Source organism: Oenanthe melanoleuca, chromosome 20 (assembly GCF_029582105.1).
Source record: "Oenanthe melanoleuca isolate GR-GAL-2019-014 chromosome 20, OMel1.0, whole genome shotgun sequence".
NCBI classification, from domain to species: Eukaryota; Metazoa; Chordata; class Aves; order Passeriformes; family Muscicapidae; genus Oenanthe; species Oenanthe melanoleuca.
The window spans coordinates 9271144-9287926 of NC_079353.1; the positions used below are offsets into that span (position 1 = coordinate 9271144).

The 16783-nt window shown below is 49.0% G+C and overlaps 2 protein-coding genes across 5 annotated transcripts in view; one reads left to right on the plus strand and one right to left on the minus strand.

Moving 5' to 3' along the window:
* Positions 1 to 1770: 1770 nt before the first annotated feature.
* Positions 1771 to 9471, plus strand: BLCAP (BLCAP apoptosis inducing factor). Of its 3 annotated transcripts, XM_056507624.1 has the most exons (3): positions 1771 to 1992; positions 5066 to 5271; positions 7893 to 9471. In XM_056507624.1, exon 3 carries the CDS (start codon positions 7963 to 7965, stop codon positions 8224 to 8226), a length of 264 nt encoding a protein of 87 aa, XP_056363599.1. In that variant the 5' UTR covers positions 1771 to 1992; positions 5066 to 5271; positions 7893 to 7962; the 3' UTR covers positions 8227 to 9471. The 3 variants fall into 3 exon arrangements, with proteins under 3 accessions (XP_056363599.1, XP_056363598.1, XP_056363600.1); XM_056507623.1 differs by lacking the exon at positions 5066 to 5271; XM_056507625.1 differs by lacking the exons at positions 1771 to 1992; positions 5066 to 5271 and adding an exon at positions 2027 to 3190.
* A 3371-nt stretch (positions 9472 to 12842) lies between these two features.
* Positions 12843 to 16783, minus strand: part of SRC (SRC proto-oncogene, non-receptor tyrosine kinase) — a 29119-nt gene continuing 25178 nt past the window's right edge. Inside the window, exon 11 of one of the 2 annotated variants that reach the window (XM_056507245.1) lies at positions 12843 to 16698. In XM_056507245.1, coding sequence (XP_056363220.1) covers positions 16490 to 16698 — 209 coding nt within the window. In that variant the 3' untranslated portion in view covers positions 12843 to 16489. The remainder of the gene's footprint in view (positions 16699 to 16783) is intronic. The other variant, XM_056507244.1, reaches the window with a different exon arrangement.

Below are 16783 nucleotides of genomic sequence, written 5' to 3' on the forward strand. Positions count from 1 at the left end.
GTCCAGGGGAGGGCTGAGAAGATGGCATCTCTCTTATGAGGAAAAGCTGAGGGAGCTGGGGCTGTTTAGGCTGGAGGAGACAACTGAGAGGGGACATAATTAATGTCTGTGAGAAGCTGCAGGGAGGGTGAGGATGGAGTCAAGCTCTCCCCAGTGGTTCTGAACTGTGGGATGAGGTAACAGGAACACTGAAGTTCCACTTGAACATGAAGAACTTCATGTGTGGGTAACTGGAACAGGCTGCCACTGAGGTCGTTCCCTGGGGATATTCCCATGCCCCCTGGACACGATCCAGAGCACTGTGCTCGAGGGGACCCAGCGGAGCAGGGGAGAGCTGGATGGCCTGCAAACAGAGTGTGCAAAAATGATTGAATAATAACCACAGAATGTTCCGAGTTGGAAGGGACCCATGAGGATCCTCAAGTCCAACTCCTGGCCCTGCAAGGTCATCCCAACAATCCCACCCTGTGCCTGAGAGCGGTGTCCAAATGCTTCTAGAACTCAGACAGGTTCAGGGCCGTAAGCAGTGCTGAGGTTTCCCCCTCAGCCTCCTCTTCTCCAGTCTGAACAGACTGTGATAATTGATAAAAGATTCGTGTTAATCATAAAAGTATTGGGATTTGTATAAAACAGAATACTTAGGTCTGAAATGAAGCATGACGCTAAAGAAAGCAAAATATATGATTAAATCATTCTGTTTTACTAATAGTTTGCAAAACTAGGCTTTCACATAGCCCAGTAGATTCTGCAAAATCAGATTTCCTTCCTTTGTGTAATCAATTTCAGCCTGAGACCAGACTTCCTGACTTCTGTCATTTATCTACCAAGACTGGATGGTTATCTATGGGACTTGACAAATTGTCTGGAGACTTCACGTCCAGAGATCCCATGAACCACCACTGCTTACCTGGCAGAATTATGACAGAAAAAAAAATAATTATTGATGACTACAAGGAAAACATGCTATAAAAAGGAGCTGCAAACCAAAGTTCGGTGGAGCATGGAGTGGGCAGTGGTCCCATGTATCCCCAGTGCTGCTTGCTCTGTATCTAAAATAAAGCAATCTAAATTTTGTCAAATATTGAGACTTTTGTTCTTATTTATAACAGGTTCTTGTAATGAGCTACGCTTGGTCTTGTTATAAATGAGAAACAAAAGTCTCGATATTCAGCAAAATTGAGGGGTCACCACCCACTCCACACTTCCACCGAACTTGGTTTGCAGCTCCCTTTTTGTAGTATGGTTTTCCTTGTAGTAATCAATAATTGTTATTGTTTTGTTGTAATAATTCTGCAAGGAAAGCAGTGGTGGTCAAAGAAACTTCCAAACTTCCGTGGGACAGCTCTTGGGACAGTTGGTCGTATAACCATCTGGTCTTGGTAGATAAAAAAGAGAAGTAAGAAGCTTGATCTTTAGCAGATAGTTTGTGATTGATTACACGAAGGCAGGAAATCTGATTCTGCAAAAAAACCTTTCAGACTATGCAAAACCCTTTTTTTTTTCCTTTTACAAACTGGTATACACAATATTCATAACAGGGGGATTTAAACAGAGTGGGTTTAATCGTATATTTCCCTTTATCTAGCTCCATGTTCTTATGTTAAGCATTCTGGTTTATACAAACTCAAAAAAACTTCTGTGATTAACACGAATAATTTGTCAATTATCACAAACTCATCAACACAAAAACCTTTTTTAACGAAACGCAAATGCAGCGTAGGCCGGCTCGCGGCGCCGCCGTGCGCATGCGCAGCGCTCCGCGCAGGCGCAGCTCGCGGCGCTGCCGGACCCGCCTGAGAAGCGGCCGCTCCCCGCGCCCCCGCTGCCGCAGGCGGAGCAGCAGCGCCGGCAGCGCTCCCGGGCACAGCCGGCCCCCGCCCGGGGCTGCGGGGCGTCCTCCGCCCGCCGCCGGCCGCCTGGCCGGCCGCCCTCTCCCTCCCTCCTTCCTCGGGGCGGCCCCGGCATGGCGGCGTGAGGCGGCGGCGGCGCGCGGTGAGTATGGGCCGGCGAACGGCACAGCCGGGCTGGTGGAGCGGGGAACCCTGCGGGCCTCGGGGGTCGGGGGGAAAAGGAGGAAGGTTTCCCCGCCGCGGAGGAAAAGGCTTCGGCCGGCCCGGAGCTCGGTGCCAGCATGGAAATAACAGCACGGTGTGTGCCCTCCCCTCCCTTCCTTCTGCTTTCGGCCACGAACCTCTCGCAGCTCTCGTTCTGAAAGGAAACCCGGGCCCGTTTCTCCGCAGGGCAGCGCGAACTTTGACAAGCCTTTGTCCAGGCGGCTGGACTGGGATGGGCCTTACGGGTCCCTTCCAGCCCGGGATGTTCTGTGATAGTCTGTGAATGCAGCGCTCTGCACCCTCCCCGAGCCCCCCCATACGTGCTTGGAGCCAGCTGCAAAGGGAGTTTACGAGCTGTTCTGTCATACGAACATTGCTCATGGTACCCCAAACGTGCGAGTGCAAGAGAAGAGGAAGAACAAGCTCTTAACTGTAGTCCACAACGTGCTGAACTCTCCTGTACTTCCCTGGTACTGAAACGTATCAATGGACCTTGCAAGTACTGTCATAGTGCAGTAACCTTTGTCTTTCCAAGCTATAGGTCATAACTCCTCATAGCTGCCCAAAGAGCATTTCTGCCTTTCTTAATGCAGATGCAGAAATCTGAGGTGCAGAAAACTCACCCTTATCAGGCTGTATTTGGACCTCTGAAGGCACAAAAGGCAGAGAAGAGGTCAAAATTAAAACTACTTTTCTCAGAGGACTTGGAATGGGCCTGGAAATTGTGATCTTTGGCAGTTAAACAAAGGCAGAAGGTGGCAATGATGACCTCTGAAAATTAATGAATTAGTACAAATGAAAGTAGTGATACTTCAGATGACAGCTGTGACTGCAGACATCTCTTCCCACCACAGAGCATGGAGACAAGCTTCTGTTCCTCTGATTCGTTATGATTTCCAGGCCCATTCCAAGTTCTCTGAAAAAAAAAAAAAACAATTAGTTTTAATTTGGATCTCTCCTCTGCCTTCCTGATCATGGGTGGAGGAGGATTCACCCTGGTGCTGTGAGGGCATTGCAGTCCAGATGGCATGGGTGCTGTCTCTGGACAAAAGCTAATCCATCCCCCATCAAGAATGAAGCTTTGCCTGGAAGTGATGAAAAGAGTGGCTCAACAGAGAGACTCCACTTTTCACCAAGTGAGTTGCTTTGGCTTGTATCTAGCTTGAGAAATAACTCTAAGCCCAAGGTTAGAGGTTTGATTAGTAAAGGATTTGTTGCTATTTTTGGAAACTGTTGTGATTACATTGCACCATTTCTGAGTCTACATCAAGTGTCCAAGGCATGATCCAAGACTAGGGTAAGGCCTTTGCCAAAAATTATACAATCACTCTTTCCAGCTGAGTCATACCTGCAGATAAAGCTTTTAAAAAAATTGAAATAATAGTGGTAAGGCTAAAAAAAACCCTAGGGAACTTAATCCCAGCTGCAGATAGGTCTTAAAGTTTGACCAGTTATGGTTTTGGGTTTACGACAGAGGGTTGGCATCTGGGAAGCTGGTCTGCTGTTGCTTTTCTTAGCTGAGCTCTTTCAACTTGTCACTTGATAGTTCTTCACTTCTCTTTTTGTCCCAGTGCTTTAGATTATTTGTATTTCTCACGTGTATTTCTCAGCAGCTGTTTTGGGTGCTGTGTGATATTTGAGTTGGTTTTGAACACACGCTGGCAGGATGAAGCACTGCCCACACACATCAGTTAGTAGTTGTGACAGGGTTTTGGATTAAAACAATTTTAAGCAGACAGGTGAGCATTGTAGGTAAGAAGCACATCCCTGAGGCTTGCTCTTCAGTTTGTGTGCACTGGATAACTTGAGAGACTTTTGTCTAACCAGTGTGGCTTTTCATCACAAGCAGAGACTTCAGCTTTTGGGAAAGGAGGTGGGTGATACCAGCGCACCCCAATAAAAAGGTTACTCAGTGTTTTATTGCAGACCTTCCAGCTCTCAGCCTGGGAGACTGATCTACTGGGGGAGTTGTGTATGGACAGCACTGGCTTAAAGGCTGCCTTTGTGAGGTCTGAACAAGCCTACCCTTGAAGTGCTTAGGGAAAGCTGGCTGATTATTCTGCCCTTCCAGGGTAAATGGACTGCTAAAGAATTCAAATATTCTTGAGAAAGGTACAGACCTGGTATTGACATACTGATGTGTCAAACCTATGGTGTAGGAACACCTCTCAGTATGTTAATTGCTTAGTTAGCTTGTAGAATATGAAGAAACAGCTTGCTAGCTCCTCAGATGGATTTATTCCAAAATGTGACTGATCCATTGCAGAGTAGTTCACTGTGCTACTCACTCTAAACCTGTCAAAATTGAAATTTTGTTTCTGCTTGGGAAAGGTCGGCTGTTGCCTTTGCACTGGAATTCTAAAATCCTCTACACAAACATACACCAGTAGGACCTGAATGTTTTTGGGAGGGAAGATGACAGCAGGGAGGGTTGGGAATGCAGTGGAAGCCAGCTAATAAGCATGTGGAGAAGTATTGGTGCTTGCCTATTGAGGAGGTGTGCAGGGAACCTCCCCTGGCTGCTCCTCTGCCTGCAGGAGCTGGAACTGCCAGGAAAGGCTCTGGCAGCACGTGGAGATCAGACTGGGCCACAGTGGGAGCATCACCAGCTGTGCTGCTGAGGGGTCTGAAGTGAGTTCAGGTGGCTCCAAGAGCTGTGGAGAGGCAGAAGGAGGAAGTAGAAAGGAGCTGTCAGGTAAACATGATTGGCCACCAAATCAGGTGACATGAGGAGCAGCACAGGAGCAGGTTTGGGGATAGCGGGACACTGGGCTGGCTGAGGCAAGAGGTGAGTCAGGCAGGGGAGAACAAGAGCAACTGGTTGAGGGAAAGCAGAATGCAGTTGTGAAACCAGTCCTGCTGGGTGACAGCTTATTATTTGCTCTGGAACATGGTAATCTTTGGCTTGGATTGTGAGGAGGGGACAAAGACAACAAGGTAGGAATCTTTAATTTGCATGTTTCGCCTTGCTTGAGAAACCAGGCAAAACTAAATATTGTTGTGGCTTCCAGAAGGATCTGCATATCCTGGGCATGAAGGAGAATGTTCCCTGTTCAGTGAAGAGCTGATAGCAGGAGGTGCTGTTTCTCTTTGATCAATATAGTGTAAAGAAACTCAGTCTCAATGCCAGCTGTACAGAGAATCTCCAGTGAAGAGCACAGATCTTACTAGTGGAAAGTCCTTGAGGAGGGAGACAGAGCTGTAGCAGCCTCCAGTTGTAAGTACTTTGTGTAGTATCAGTTGTGGGATACAGCAAAGGGTTCTCAGCCTTTAACTGCTTGGTAGTGAAGGGGCACTTGAGAATACAAGCAAACTGACTGCAGATACAAAGAGCAGCTGTTTGAATGGATGCATTGGGCAGAAATCCAAGAGGTTTGCAGGTTGAAGGGCATTGGCATTGAAACTTCATAGTAAAAATAGTAAAAATAACTGCTATTAAATGGTTCTTTATTCTGCAGTGGTTGCATTGATTGCTAGAAACAGCTGGTTCTTGTGGGAAATACTAATATTTAAAAATGAGTAACTTGTTCTGAGATGGCTTTGTGTTTGGAGAAAGTGCTCAAGTAAAGCTTAGATGCTTAAAATCAACTCAGTGTTTAGAGTGTTATTATTAAGAGCATAGTAGGAGCTACAAAGTGTACCTACAACACGAATTATACTTATTTTCTAACTGTAGTCAGTTGTAAACTTTGGTGCTAAAGGCTCATTAGTGACACATGACCCTGTTAAAGCTCAGAGATTTGTGACATTAGTTTTGAAAAATTCTAGTTCTTTGTTGCAGCCTTGTGCTACTTAACAAACATGTTCTTTACTATTTCTTTACTCTAGAGACAGAAAACTGAAAGCAAAGTAGGGACTTTAAACTAAAGTTTTGAGAACAGGTGACACAAATTGCTACAGAAGTCAAGCTGATGCAACTTAGGACTGGATCTAGCAAAAACATGACATGGTGTTTAGGCAGTGATTTTTAATACTCAATGTTTGGAGCACTTGTGAGAAAAAAAATTGCAGAAAACTTAAATTAGGGAACATTTCAGGAGGATTAAGGCAGCTGCAAATCATTGATTTAGTACAACTTTGCTGCATTCTGAACTGAAAAGTTGGGTGATGGGGTTTAATTACGTTCCCATTCGAATATTTGTTGTTAGATCTTTTCCTCTCCATTCTTCTCCTTGGAAAAAAGTTCTCTAGTATTTCAGTGATATTGTTTCCTCCAGAAATAGCTGAGCAATTCACAAAGGCAAGCAGACAGCATGTTTTGTTGTGAAATGAGTAATAGCTAATTTCAGTTTATAGATGGGGAAAAGGCTTGGGACTAGACTTGCCCTTAAAGATGCAAATGAGTGACCTGCCTAAAACAGGACTAACATTGGGAGCTTTATTCCTATGACTTGGCTTTATCTGTATTGCAGCATAAAATAATTCCTTACTCTTTGGCTACTGAGCTGCAACTTAGTTTTACTAATGGAACTCCAGCTGCCCTCTCTGCTGGAGAACAGAACAGAACTTTCCCTACATAATGTTTGTACTGGTGGAGATGTTGGCTTGTATTTTCCTACTATCATTAAAGTAAAATAGATTGTGCTGCTCAGGATGGCAGCATTTCCTGCTGCTGACAGCAGAGCCCATTGGTACCTGCGAGACAAGGCTGACCTCCGTGTTCTTTTGGAAGAGAACCTCATTTTCTCTTGGCTTTTCTCTGCAATCCCTCATTCTCTCTCCCTTTGCCAGGAAATCCCTTCTACTGCCAACAGGAGCCAGTGGAATGTGCTGTTTGTTTACATTCTCACTCCTTCATCCTACTAACCTTCCCACCCCCAGCTGTAATCGTAACAGGCTGGCTGAGCCCTTCATCCTTCTGAGGAAGCACTTCTCCATTGAGTAGTTGCAGATACAAGGCTTGCTGCAAGGATCTGTCCCCACCAGACTCTTCTTGGTGGGGTTGAGGCATTGTTTTTAAGCCATTTGAAATTCTTGAAGGTTTTTGTAGTGCTTCAAAGAAAAAAACAAAAGCATGCGCTTAATATCATTTAGGTGGTTGCTAAAGGTAGGAGCAGTGTTCCTTGTAGCGTGCTGCCATCCCTGCCTAGGAAAGCCCTTAAAGCTCAGTTTCCAGAGGGTTTTATAATAATCCACGTGAGGAAATCCTGTGTTTACAGCACTTATGGAAATTGCCATTTTGAGACTGTCCCCCCCTTTGTTCTGTTCACATACTTTGTCTTATCTGACTTTAGCTGTTTGGCAAGGATTATAAATCCTTAAGCAGGGACTGTCCTTCCCTTTGTTTTACAGCCTGGACACTGCCAGGGCTTTCATGGGTAGCTTGATGTGTAGCTTGTCTGGTGGTGCCCTGCTGGAAGACTTTGTTGTTTGTGTGCAGAACAATTCCTTGCACTAATGCTTCCTTAATATTTCTCTGTAGCACCAAATAATGATTATCCTTCAGCTGCATTTCTTTATATCATCACTCAAGCCTTTGGACTGTCTTGGATCAATGTATGTAGGGAAGGCTGTGGCAGCTTGTTTCCCATTCCCACCTCTCCCTTTCTGTTCCTGCACTATGCTGAAGGGATCTCACTTGTTAGCCTGGATAAACGCCTGAGGAGCAGAGCACACAGGATACACTTCTATTACAGCTGATCCTGTCCTCAGGATCCTGTCCTCTGAGTGGTTCAGAAAGCAGGAAGCTTTCCACCAGCTCCAAGACACACCAGAATTTAGTACTGGGATTCAACCATCAGCATATGATGCTTGGGAGTAAATGAAGCTTTAGAAGAATGTCCATTGATTTTTTTCCCTGCATTTCTCTGACAGTCTGACATTTTCCCCTCCCTACAGAGCAGCCTGCCCCCCGGAGGAGTTGCTGGAACACATCTGACTACTGCCAGCGAGGCCCCAGCCAGCCACCATGTACTGCCTTCAGTGGTTGCTACCTGTCCTGCTCATACCCAAGCCCCTCAACCCAGCCTTGTGGTTCAGTCACTCAATGTTCATGGGGTTCTACCTGCTCAGTTTTCTACTGGAACGGAAACCTTGCACAATTTGTGCCTTGGTCTTCCTAGCAGCTCTATTCCTCATCTGCTACAGCTGCTGGGGGAACTGCTTCTTGTATCACTGCACAGGATCCCAGTTGCCAGAATCAGCTCATGATCCCAACATAGTGGGCACCTAGAAAATCATAATCTTCCAATCTGCTGAGGGCTCTTGTTTTGCTTTTAAAAAGGGGTTGGGGCTGGGGAGGAGGGGGGTGTTGGGTATGGGACTGGAGTAAGGACAACCTGTTTCCTGTAACTGTGTGTGGACTGGACTGACAAATTCTTCCCACTCTGCCTGTGAAATTCGACTCGTTTACTGTGTGAACTGTGGCAGCACCACCTGCTTTTTTAGAAGCAGAAGTTTTTTTCTCTCCCGTATCACTGGGAACAGAGACCAGCCCTCTCAACTGAGAACTGCTGGGAGCCTGAGCTGCTGGCTCTGCCCAGCTGGGAGTGCTGAAGTTGTGTCACTTGTCTGCATTAGGCCATGGTGGTCTAACTCAGGGCTCTTGGCCCACTGATCCTGCTAGAATAGCTACAAGATTCTCTCAGTCTCTCTTTGTGGGGAGCCAGCCTTCCCACCCTACTGATCAAGGGCAAGTAAAACAGCTCACAAATGGACTTGGCCAAAAGCTTCTGGAGCTGGAGGCAGGTGAGTCATCTCCTCCTGCCCAGACTGCCAAAGTGATATGTGCACTGCTGAAGTGCTTTCTGAACTCTATGCTCCAAGATCCGAGCCTGAAAGCCTCAGTTATGCTGCTGCTTTTATAAAGCCTGACAGGCGGTAGAGACTGTCTCTTTCCTCCTCCTCCATGTCTTGGGTTTGCCAGGGTATTGACTGTTGGGAGAAAGACCCAGCATGCTGCAAGACATGGGGTTTTGGAAGCCACTGTGAACTTCACCCTACAAAACTCATGCTAGCCCAAAAGGCTGGATGTGGGCAGGGCAGGAGAGGATCCATGAGGTGGAGGCATGACTTGGAGCAGTAAATGCTTCATCCATTTTCAGAGATAATAGTTTTGGGCCAGAGGTGACAGAAAGTGCTGGTGCTACTGACTAGAGAAGGCTGGAAAAATGCCTGGTGTCTGCAGCTTCCCTGGCAGAAGGATATCAAGAATCTAGGGTGGTGGTGGGTCAGGCCTGCAGCCTGGGGCAGAGGTTGGTTTGTGAGAGAGGTTGACACGAAGCACTTACCTCTAAACTTGGAAGGTTTCCCTCTGCTTTGCCATCTGTTTGTCTTTCCTTCTGTCTTCTGGTGGAGAGCGGCAGAAGTGGTTGTTGCTGTCCTGAGGCAGTTCAAGCTATGAGGTTGTGAAACTTCAGAGTATTGTTTGTTCATTGCACAGCTGTTCAAAATGTTTAATAAAGCTTTATAAACTTTGGTCTATGGCCTTCTGCCCAGCATGATGCATTGGCTGTTTATTGTGGATGCCTTAGCCCAGCAATCACGTGTCTCTGCATTGTTCTGTTCCCAGCACAGCAATCCCAAATAGTCTCCAGCAAGAGGCAGAGCCTGTTTGCCCTGTAGCTCCCAGTACTGACTCTTCTTGACTGTTTAAGCTGACCATGGGCTGACTGGGAGCCAGACTGGCAATTCCTAACCAGCCTCATCTCACAACCAGAAGCACCTCCTGTGTATCTCTGCACTTACATGACAGATTCCCCGTTTTCTTGCTGCTTATGAAATTAAACCCCTGAGCTGTGTCCTGGAAGCTGCTAATCCCCAGTGCCGACAGTAAAAATGTCTGCTGGGGGCCCACGTGGTGTCAGTCCATCCCATGACACCACATCTCGCAGCCTGTCCCTCTTCTCAGAGCAGCCCAGCTGCCACCAGCCATCCAGGGGGACACATATGGTGCTGTGAGCCCTTCCCCAGCCTTGGCCATGCCCCTGTGTAGAACAAGGAGAGACAGACTGTGGGATCCAAGAAGCACCTGAGTGTTGAAGGGTGTTGCTGGAGCTGAAACAGGCTTGGCTTTATCCCTTGCTCTGCAGACCACATCCAAGTTGGAAAGAGTTCAGGGCATATTATTGTTTATATGAGTAAAGCAAAGCATGTGCCACATCAAAAATAGATGTGACAGCTTTGTCACCTGTCAGGCTGAGGGAAATCCCAGTAGCTGTCACATCAACTCAGGCATAAATACAAATGGAAAGGAGAGGGGAGGGCACTCATTGCAAACCATGGCACAGCTGTGCTCTGAGCAACTTTTAAGTTTCAATGTATTTAAGCAAGTGCACTCTGTTCTGTCAAGAGAACACTTCTGTTCCTCACTAGCCAAGTTGCATTTTACAGGAATTTAAATAAGTGCTAGCCAGGGAGCCAGACAACCCTTTGGATGAGAGCAAGCCTTGGCTTTGTACATGAGGTTCAAGAGATGTGGGCTCTCGCCTTGTATGAAACCCAGCTCGAAAAATGCACTTCAAAAAAGGGGGAGGCTGCAGGACAGCTTTCAATGGGGTAAGAAGTCTCCCACCCCTACTGCAGAGAAGGAGCAGTATCTTTGAATGCACACAGCCCTCCCCAGCATACACTCTTACCCTCTTTAGGGCTCTGAGATACCATCTTCATTGTAAAGATAGAAAAGTAAAGCAACTTTGTCATGGTCAGACAGAAAGCCTTGGGCAGAAGGAGGAACCCAACCAAGTGTCACATCCTATGCTAATGCCTTGTTCATCCTTCTCCATAAAGAGACTGAAAAACCAGCCTGTGACCGCAGAACAGGTCAAACCTGATGGCTTGTGAAAAGCAGCATCACAACTTCCCTGCCTGTGCACCAGAGATGGGACTGAGCCTGGACAGACACAGCCAAAGTGCTCAGCCAGGTATTTGCCAGCTACATGGAAAAATGCTCACAGATGTTTTGCCCTTCTCTGCCAGAAGAACAGTGTGGTGGCTCTGTCCCTGGGTGTTCTGGGGGCACCACGGGGTCTCTGTGTGGGGACTGCACAAGTGGGCAGCTGCACCAGTGGCTCGAAGCTGTGGGATTTGGAACACAACCACTTGTGTTGTGCCAGGCCCTACTGAGCCTGGACACTGCCCACAAGTGTCACTTGACACTTTGGCACTGAGTGAGTCTCATCACCTTGCTCAATTACAGTGTCCATCTGCCTGATGCTCCCTGGATACAGGGAGCTGGAGCCTTAAGCTGTTCCTTTGTCTTTCTGTATGAGGGAGAGATCATTTTCTTTTCTAGGTCACATAACAGATAAGTGACACAGCAGGGTCAATAAAGGAAAAAAACAAAAAAAACCCAAAACAAAAGCCAGCCCAGATTCCAATCCTTAGAAACAGAGATACAGCGTGGCTCAGGCAGTCCTTGGACTCCTCAGTACAGCTGTAGGGTCCAGGGGCTTTTCATACTCCTCCTCAGCCCTTCTCCAGGAGAGGAAGCATACCCAGGATGAGCATCTGGAGTACCACAAGGCTTGCCCTTTTATTTTTTTTTTTAAGCTTTAGATCTGGCTGATATCCATGATAGTGCTTTATCTTAGGATCTGATACTTGGCACTTGAGCTCCCCAGCACTGCTCAGGGTGCAGGTGGGAATCAGCCTGCTCTCCCAGCATGTGCCTCTCATCCAGGGATCTTGCTGGGTGATTAGTGCCTCCTGCCTGGATTCTCTTCCTGCTCACCCTGAGACAAGCCGACAACAGGGCCTTAAAAACAGCAGCAGCAAGAAGAAAGAGGTTGATCCTGTGGAGGAGCCATTTGAGCTGGAAGCACTCACCAGTGGGCTCAGGGAGGCAGTCAAGTCCAGAGGCACAGTCCCACTGACAACAGCACCAGCCTTGTCCTCTCCTGCTGTCACCCAGGCTGGTCCAGCCAATCCACAAACACTGCTCAGGGTCACAGGTAGCCCTACCCTGTAGCTTTTCTCTGGTACCAGGTGGTTTCCCAGCCGGGGGAGGTAAGCTACAGTCAGGTGAGGACTTCAGCCCTCCCCTCCAGAGCCTGAAGATTAACCCTTGACAAGAGGGTTTTGCTACTCTTCCAGCAAAGGCAAATCCTCTGGTAGCAGGGCAAGGGAGGACAGATGGCTCAGGTGCCACCCTGACCTGCTGCTGGAGGGGATGAGATCCAAATGACAACAGGCTGTGTCCTCTGAGTGAACACATGCTGGCAGCCTCCTGTCCATCCCTTGTTACCAGTTAGTAACAGGCACTGTGGGAGCTCTGGTGGCACTGCCAGCAAACCCTGAGATCCTCACAGAGGGGGACAGTCCTGCTGTGAGCCAACCCTTTAACATATAGCACCCTGCTTCTGCCCCAGAAGACCTTCTGCTGCATTTAGGCTGTGGGAGAGACCCCAGATCCTCAGCACAACTCAGGATCTGCAGTTCAGGGCTGACCCTGTGTACTCAAAAGCCAGGACTCCATATTCTTGGGGTGAGCTCTTACTGAGCTTTGAATAAGTGAAGGGGATGCTCAAGTCAATCAACTCATCCTCACCATTTTAGAGCCCATTGCCAACACAAACTGCACAGCACCCCTGTCCTCCTCACCAGAGCTTCTCAGGGGCAGCCACAGCCCCACCCTAATACCCTCCTAAGATACCTCAGCTGCCACTGAGGCTGAGGACAAGACAGGGAGAGGAGGAAGCAAACAGTGCCATAGGCAGGGGTTGGAAGTACTGACTCCAGTCCCCTCATCTCCTAACAACAAACCAGCTCAGTTCCCCTTTGCCTCCCCAGAGGTCAGGCTAGACAGCAGCACCCTGGCCTCCCCCAGCACCCATCTCCTCCTCCATTTCAACCCCACGGCCATCCCATTCTCAAACAGCAACAGATGTGAGAGCTGGAGGAGCCACAGCCTCAGCTTCTCTCTTGGGGTGACCTCACTAGTCCATCCCCAGCCCACACATTGCACATTGCACGGACACCAAGGGACCTGCACACAAGAGATAATCCCTCAATTGCTTAATTGTTTTAAAGACAAACAAAGCATAAAGCAATAAACTTTTGAGGTGATAAGACTGAGTCACTTACCAATCTGAGGAAGAGGGAGCAGCCAGACTGGGGGGCTTGGGGCACGAAAGCCACCCCAGCCTGTGGTGATGATGGTAGTGGTGAAGGAGCAGCAGCCACTCTGAATTTAGAAAAGTCCCTGTGCCCAGTGCTGTGCTATATGTCAATTACTTAATCACCGAGTCAGGGATCCCAATCAGCACCCACTATTACCTTAACACAGCAGGCTTGTTTCTTACGGTTGTTGATAAAGCAGATTCTGCTGAAGCCCCACCAGATCCCAGAAGCATCTTCCAAAAAAAGTGTGTGAAGCACAGGAGCTTCACATGGGTAATGCACATGCTCCATCCTCTAACAGGGATGCTATGGAGCTGACAAGTCCTCTCATACACAAGCTACACTTTTGTTTTGTGAGGTCTGTTTGTATTTAATTATCAAATAGCAAAGTATTTACATCGTTAGAGTTTCAAAGCGTCTCCACCCCACCCCCCCCACCTATTCAGGCTTTTTCCCAAAGTTTTATTACTGTCAAAAAAAAAAAAAAAAAAAAAAAAAAAGCTAAATATTTTACTTAGACACCAAAAAAGGCAAGTGAGGGGAGCTGGGGAGAGAGACACAGATCCACACATTCTCTGCATAGTCAGTTGGAGATCTTAAAAAAGACTGTGTAAAAAAATTATAACAGCAGAGGAGAATGACTTGTAGGGTTTCATGGTACCCCAGGAAGCCAAAGAGCCTCCTTAGGTGGGGGCTCCCCTCTGGAGTTTATTGGCTTAAAAAGTCAATTGGCAGACAGAATGATGATGGAGGGGAAGCTCTGAATTCCCAGGGCCTCCAGGTCATGCTGGCCATGGCGGTGAGTCCGATGACACTGGATCCCACCAAAAGCACTGCACAGAAACACGGATGGACACACAGACATGTGGACACACAGCCCCGTGGAGGAGAGCTTCTCTGGGATTGCCTTACTGCCTTCTGCCCTGAAGTGTCCCCAGCAAATCTCCTTCACCAGATCTTGCTGAAAGCCTTGGGGAATTAAGCCATCCCAGGGTGCTCCTTGCACCTGCTGCCTTCGGAAAAGAGCCAGAGGCTGCACTGGCAGGGTAAACCCTTCCTGTCCTGCTGCACCCAAGACCCTGCATTTGCCACAGACAACCAAAGGCCAAACCTCAACATGTGTGCTTGCCTTCTCTCACCCCAGCTTCCAGACCAAACCTGGCTTCCACATGTTACAGATGTAAAAGGTTTCTCCCAGGGACAGGGATTTGTATAATTTAAGCAGAGCTATGGCACAAGCCACCCCTTGGAACAGCTACCAAGGGACAGGGCTTTTGTGGCAGCTACCCATCCCTACAGGCTGCAAACATGGGGAGACCCAGAATGCTGAGGTTAAGGGAGTCCCTGCCCAAACACAGAAATTCCAACACAGCAAACCTGCTGGGAAGGGAGTAGGGGAGAAAAGGCTTCAACTCCCAAAATGATTTTAAAAAATCCATGAAACCAGCTGCTGCTCTTCAAGCTAGCCTGATCTCTCCATACTGCTGAAGAGCCCATTCAAACTGATTTTAAATGTTTTACTCATTAAAAAAGGAGCCACCAACCAACCAACCATGTACTTGGTTCATAAATAAGTGGCTGGGTCAAACCACATCAGGGCACTGTGGGAGTCAGTGAGTGAGTGAGTGAGTGAGTGGCAGTGGCTTGCCTGGGTCCTGCTCTGGTGGATATTTGGGGTGGGAGTTTTGGCCTCCTGTCAATGCTTGGCTCCCACCCAGCTTTTGTAGGACACTGGCACCATGGCAAGGGCTGCTGAGGGGGGGGTTGGGTCTGCTGCCTGCAAGGAGGCTGTGCCAGAGGCAAACACCATCCCAAAGGTGGTGGGGAGGGACAGAAAGCCCATTGCCTGAAAACTGAGAGGAGGACACAACCATGGCTCCCCTCTCTGGGTCCTTCCCTCCAGCACCTCTGCCCCACAGCATCCCCCGAGCCCCCAGCCCACCGTGCTCCAGGAGAGCATCCAAAGACTCCCAGGTCTCTCTGAGCAGGGGTCTATGGGACCTAGGAGGTGAAGGAGTGAAGCTTTATGAACCACCATGGACAGCCACAGGAGAGGTAAAACCGACACATGCAACGAAGTCAAGGTGTGGGATGGTGCAGGGATCACAGGGGTTATGTACAGGCAGGTGCTGGGTGGGAGAGGGCAGGAAATGAGCCTTGCTGACACCAGGGATCAGCCCCACGGGACGTGTGGGGGACAAAGCTGGGCAGGAATAGCCACCCACAGCTGAGGCTTTTGGGAGCAGAGGGGAGATGAGGATGCAAATGTGGCACAGCACTTCCAGATGGGGTATGTGGCTGGGGATGCTGCATGGGGATTGCTGCCTGAAAGCTGAGACACAATGGGTAGAGAGAAGGCAGCTAAAAACATACCAGGTGGACAAAACCATCTGTGAAAGCCGAGTACTTCCTCCAAAACATTCCCACACCTAGAACAGCTACATGGGCTGTGCACCCAAGCACTACAGTGGCACTGGATTTGGTGGCAGGGCCAGCCCAGAGGACTCTGCTGGTGGGAAAGCTGGTGGCACAACTGGAGACGATGGTAGGGGGGGTACTTCCCAAGGGTCTTGCTGGAAGACCTGGAGCATGTGGTGGGAGAAAGCACAGGAGGATGAGGGCTCTGCTGGCATCCCCAGTCCTGCTCCCCAGAGAGGTGAGATGTGTCCCTTGGGGGAACAGACAGAGCTGGAAGATTTCATTGTGTGCCCGGGTGCTCCAAAGGGACAGTGCTGGTCACCAGAGCCTGGAGCTGTCACATTTCAAAGTCCCAAAACAGACCAGCCATTAAGGTCATGGTGAGGCCAGAGGGACCACCAGAGTTCTGCTGTCATCCCATGTCATCACCACCACCCCAGCACATCACCCCATTCAAGCCAGCCTGTAATTGTGACATTGTGGCAAAACATCTCTGCCAGCACCCTTGGGAGAGCTAGAGCCAAGAGGGACATTGTGGGGAAGGTGAAGGGGCAGGGAAATTTGTGCTGATTTAGAAAGGGGTTGCAGGAGACTGGGACCATGTGTCTGAGGTGGGGTGATGCTGTCCCCCAATTCCTCCTGGCTCACCCCAGAGCTGTGGGGTGAAAAAGTCTCCCAAAACCCAAGTCTCTTGGCAGGAGATGCTCTGCTTGCCCTCCTGAGCTGGCTCTGTAAATGCCCACAGGCTCCTCTCACCAGCAGAACAGCGCTGCTTCGTTAAACACGGGCCACAAGTCTTAATGAGCAATGGGGAAGCCCAGCAGCTCCCCTGGCTGCATCCAGAGCCAATGCCCTGTCCTGCTGCAGGGCTGCTCCACAAACACAGCCCCTCGGTGGGGAGCTAGCCCTCGATGCCTGGGTGGGGACAGCGGTCCCTGGTGCCAGGAGGAGCCCTGTGTCTATAGGTTCTCTCCAGGCTGGTACTGAGGCTCTGTCGAGGTGAAGTAGTCCTCCAGGAAAGCCTGCAGGTACTCGAAGGTGGGTCTCTCCTCTGGGTCCTTCCGCCAGCACTGGCACATGAGGTCATGCAGGGACTCAGGGCACTCGGGCGGGCAGGGCATGCGGTACCCCCGCTCCACCTGGTCCAGCACCTCCCGGTTCACCATCCCTGAGAGCAGACAGAGGGGACAGGCACTGAGCAGAGACAGGCCAGACCTGTATCGTGCTTGTCCCAAGGATGTTGTGCCAGGACA

What these genes read in the sequence shown, in the direction of transcription:
- BLCAP (XM_056507624.1), top strand. Translation starts at nt 7,963, where the DNA reads ATGTACTGCCTTCAGTGGTTGCTACCTGTCCTGCTCATACCCAAGCCC.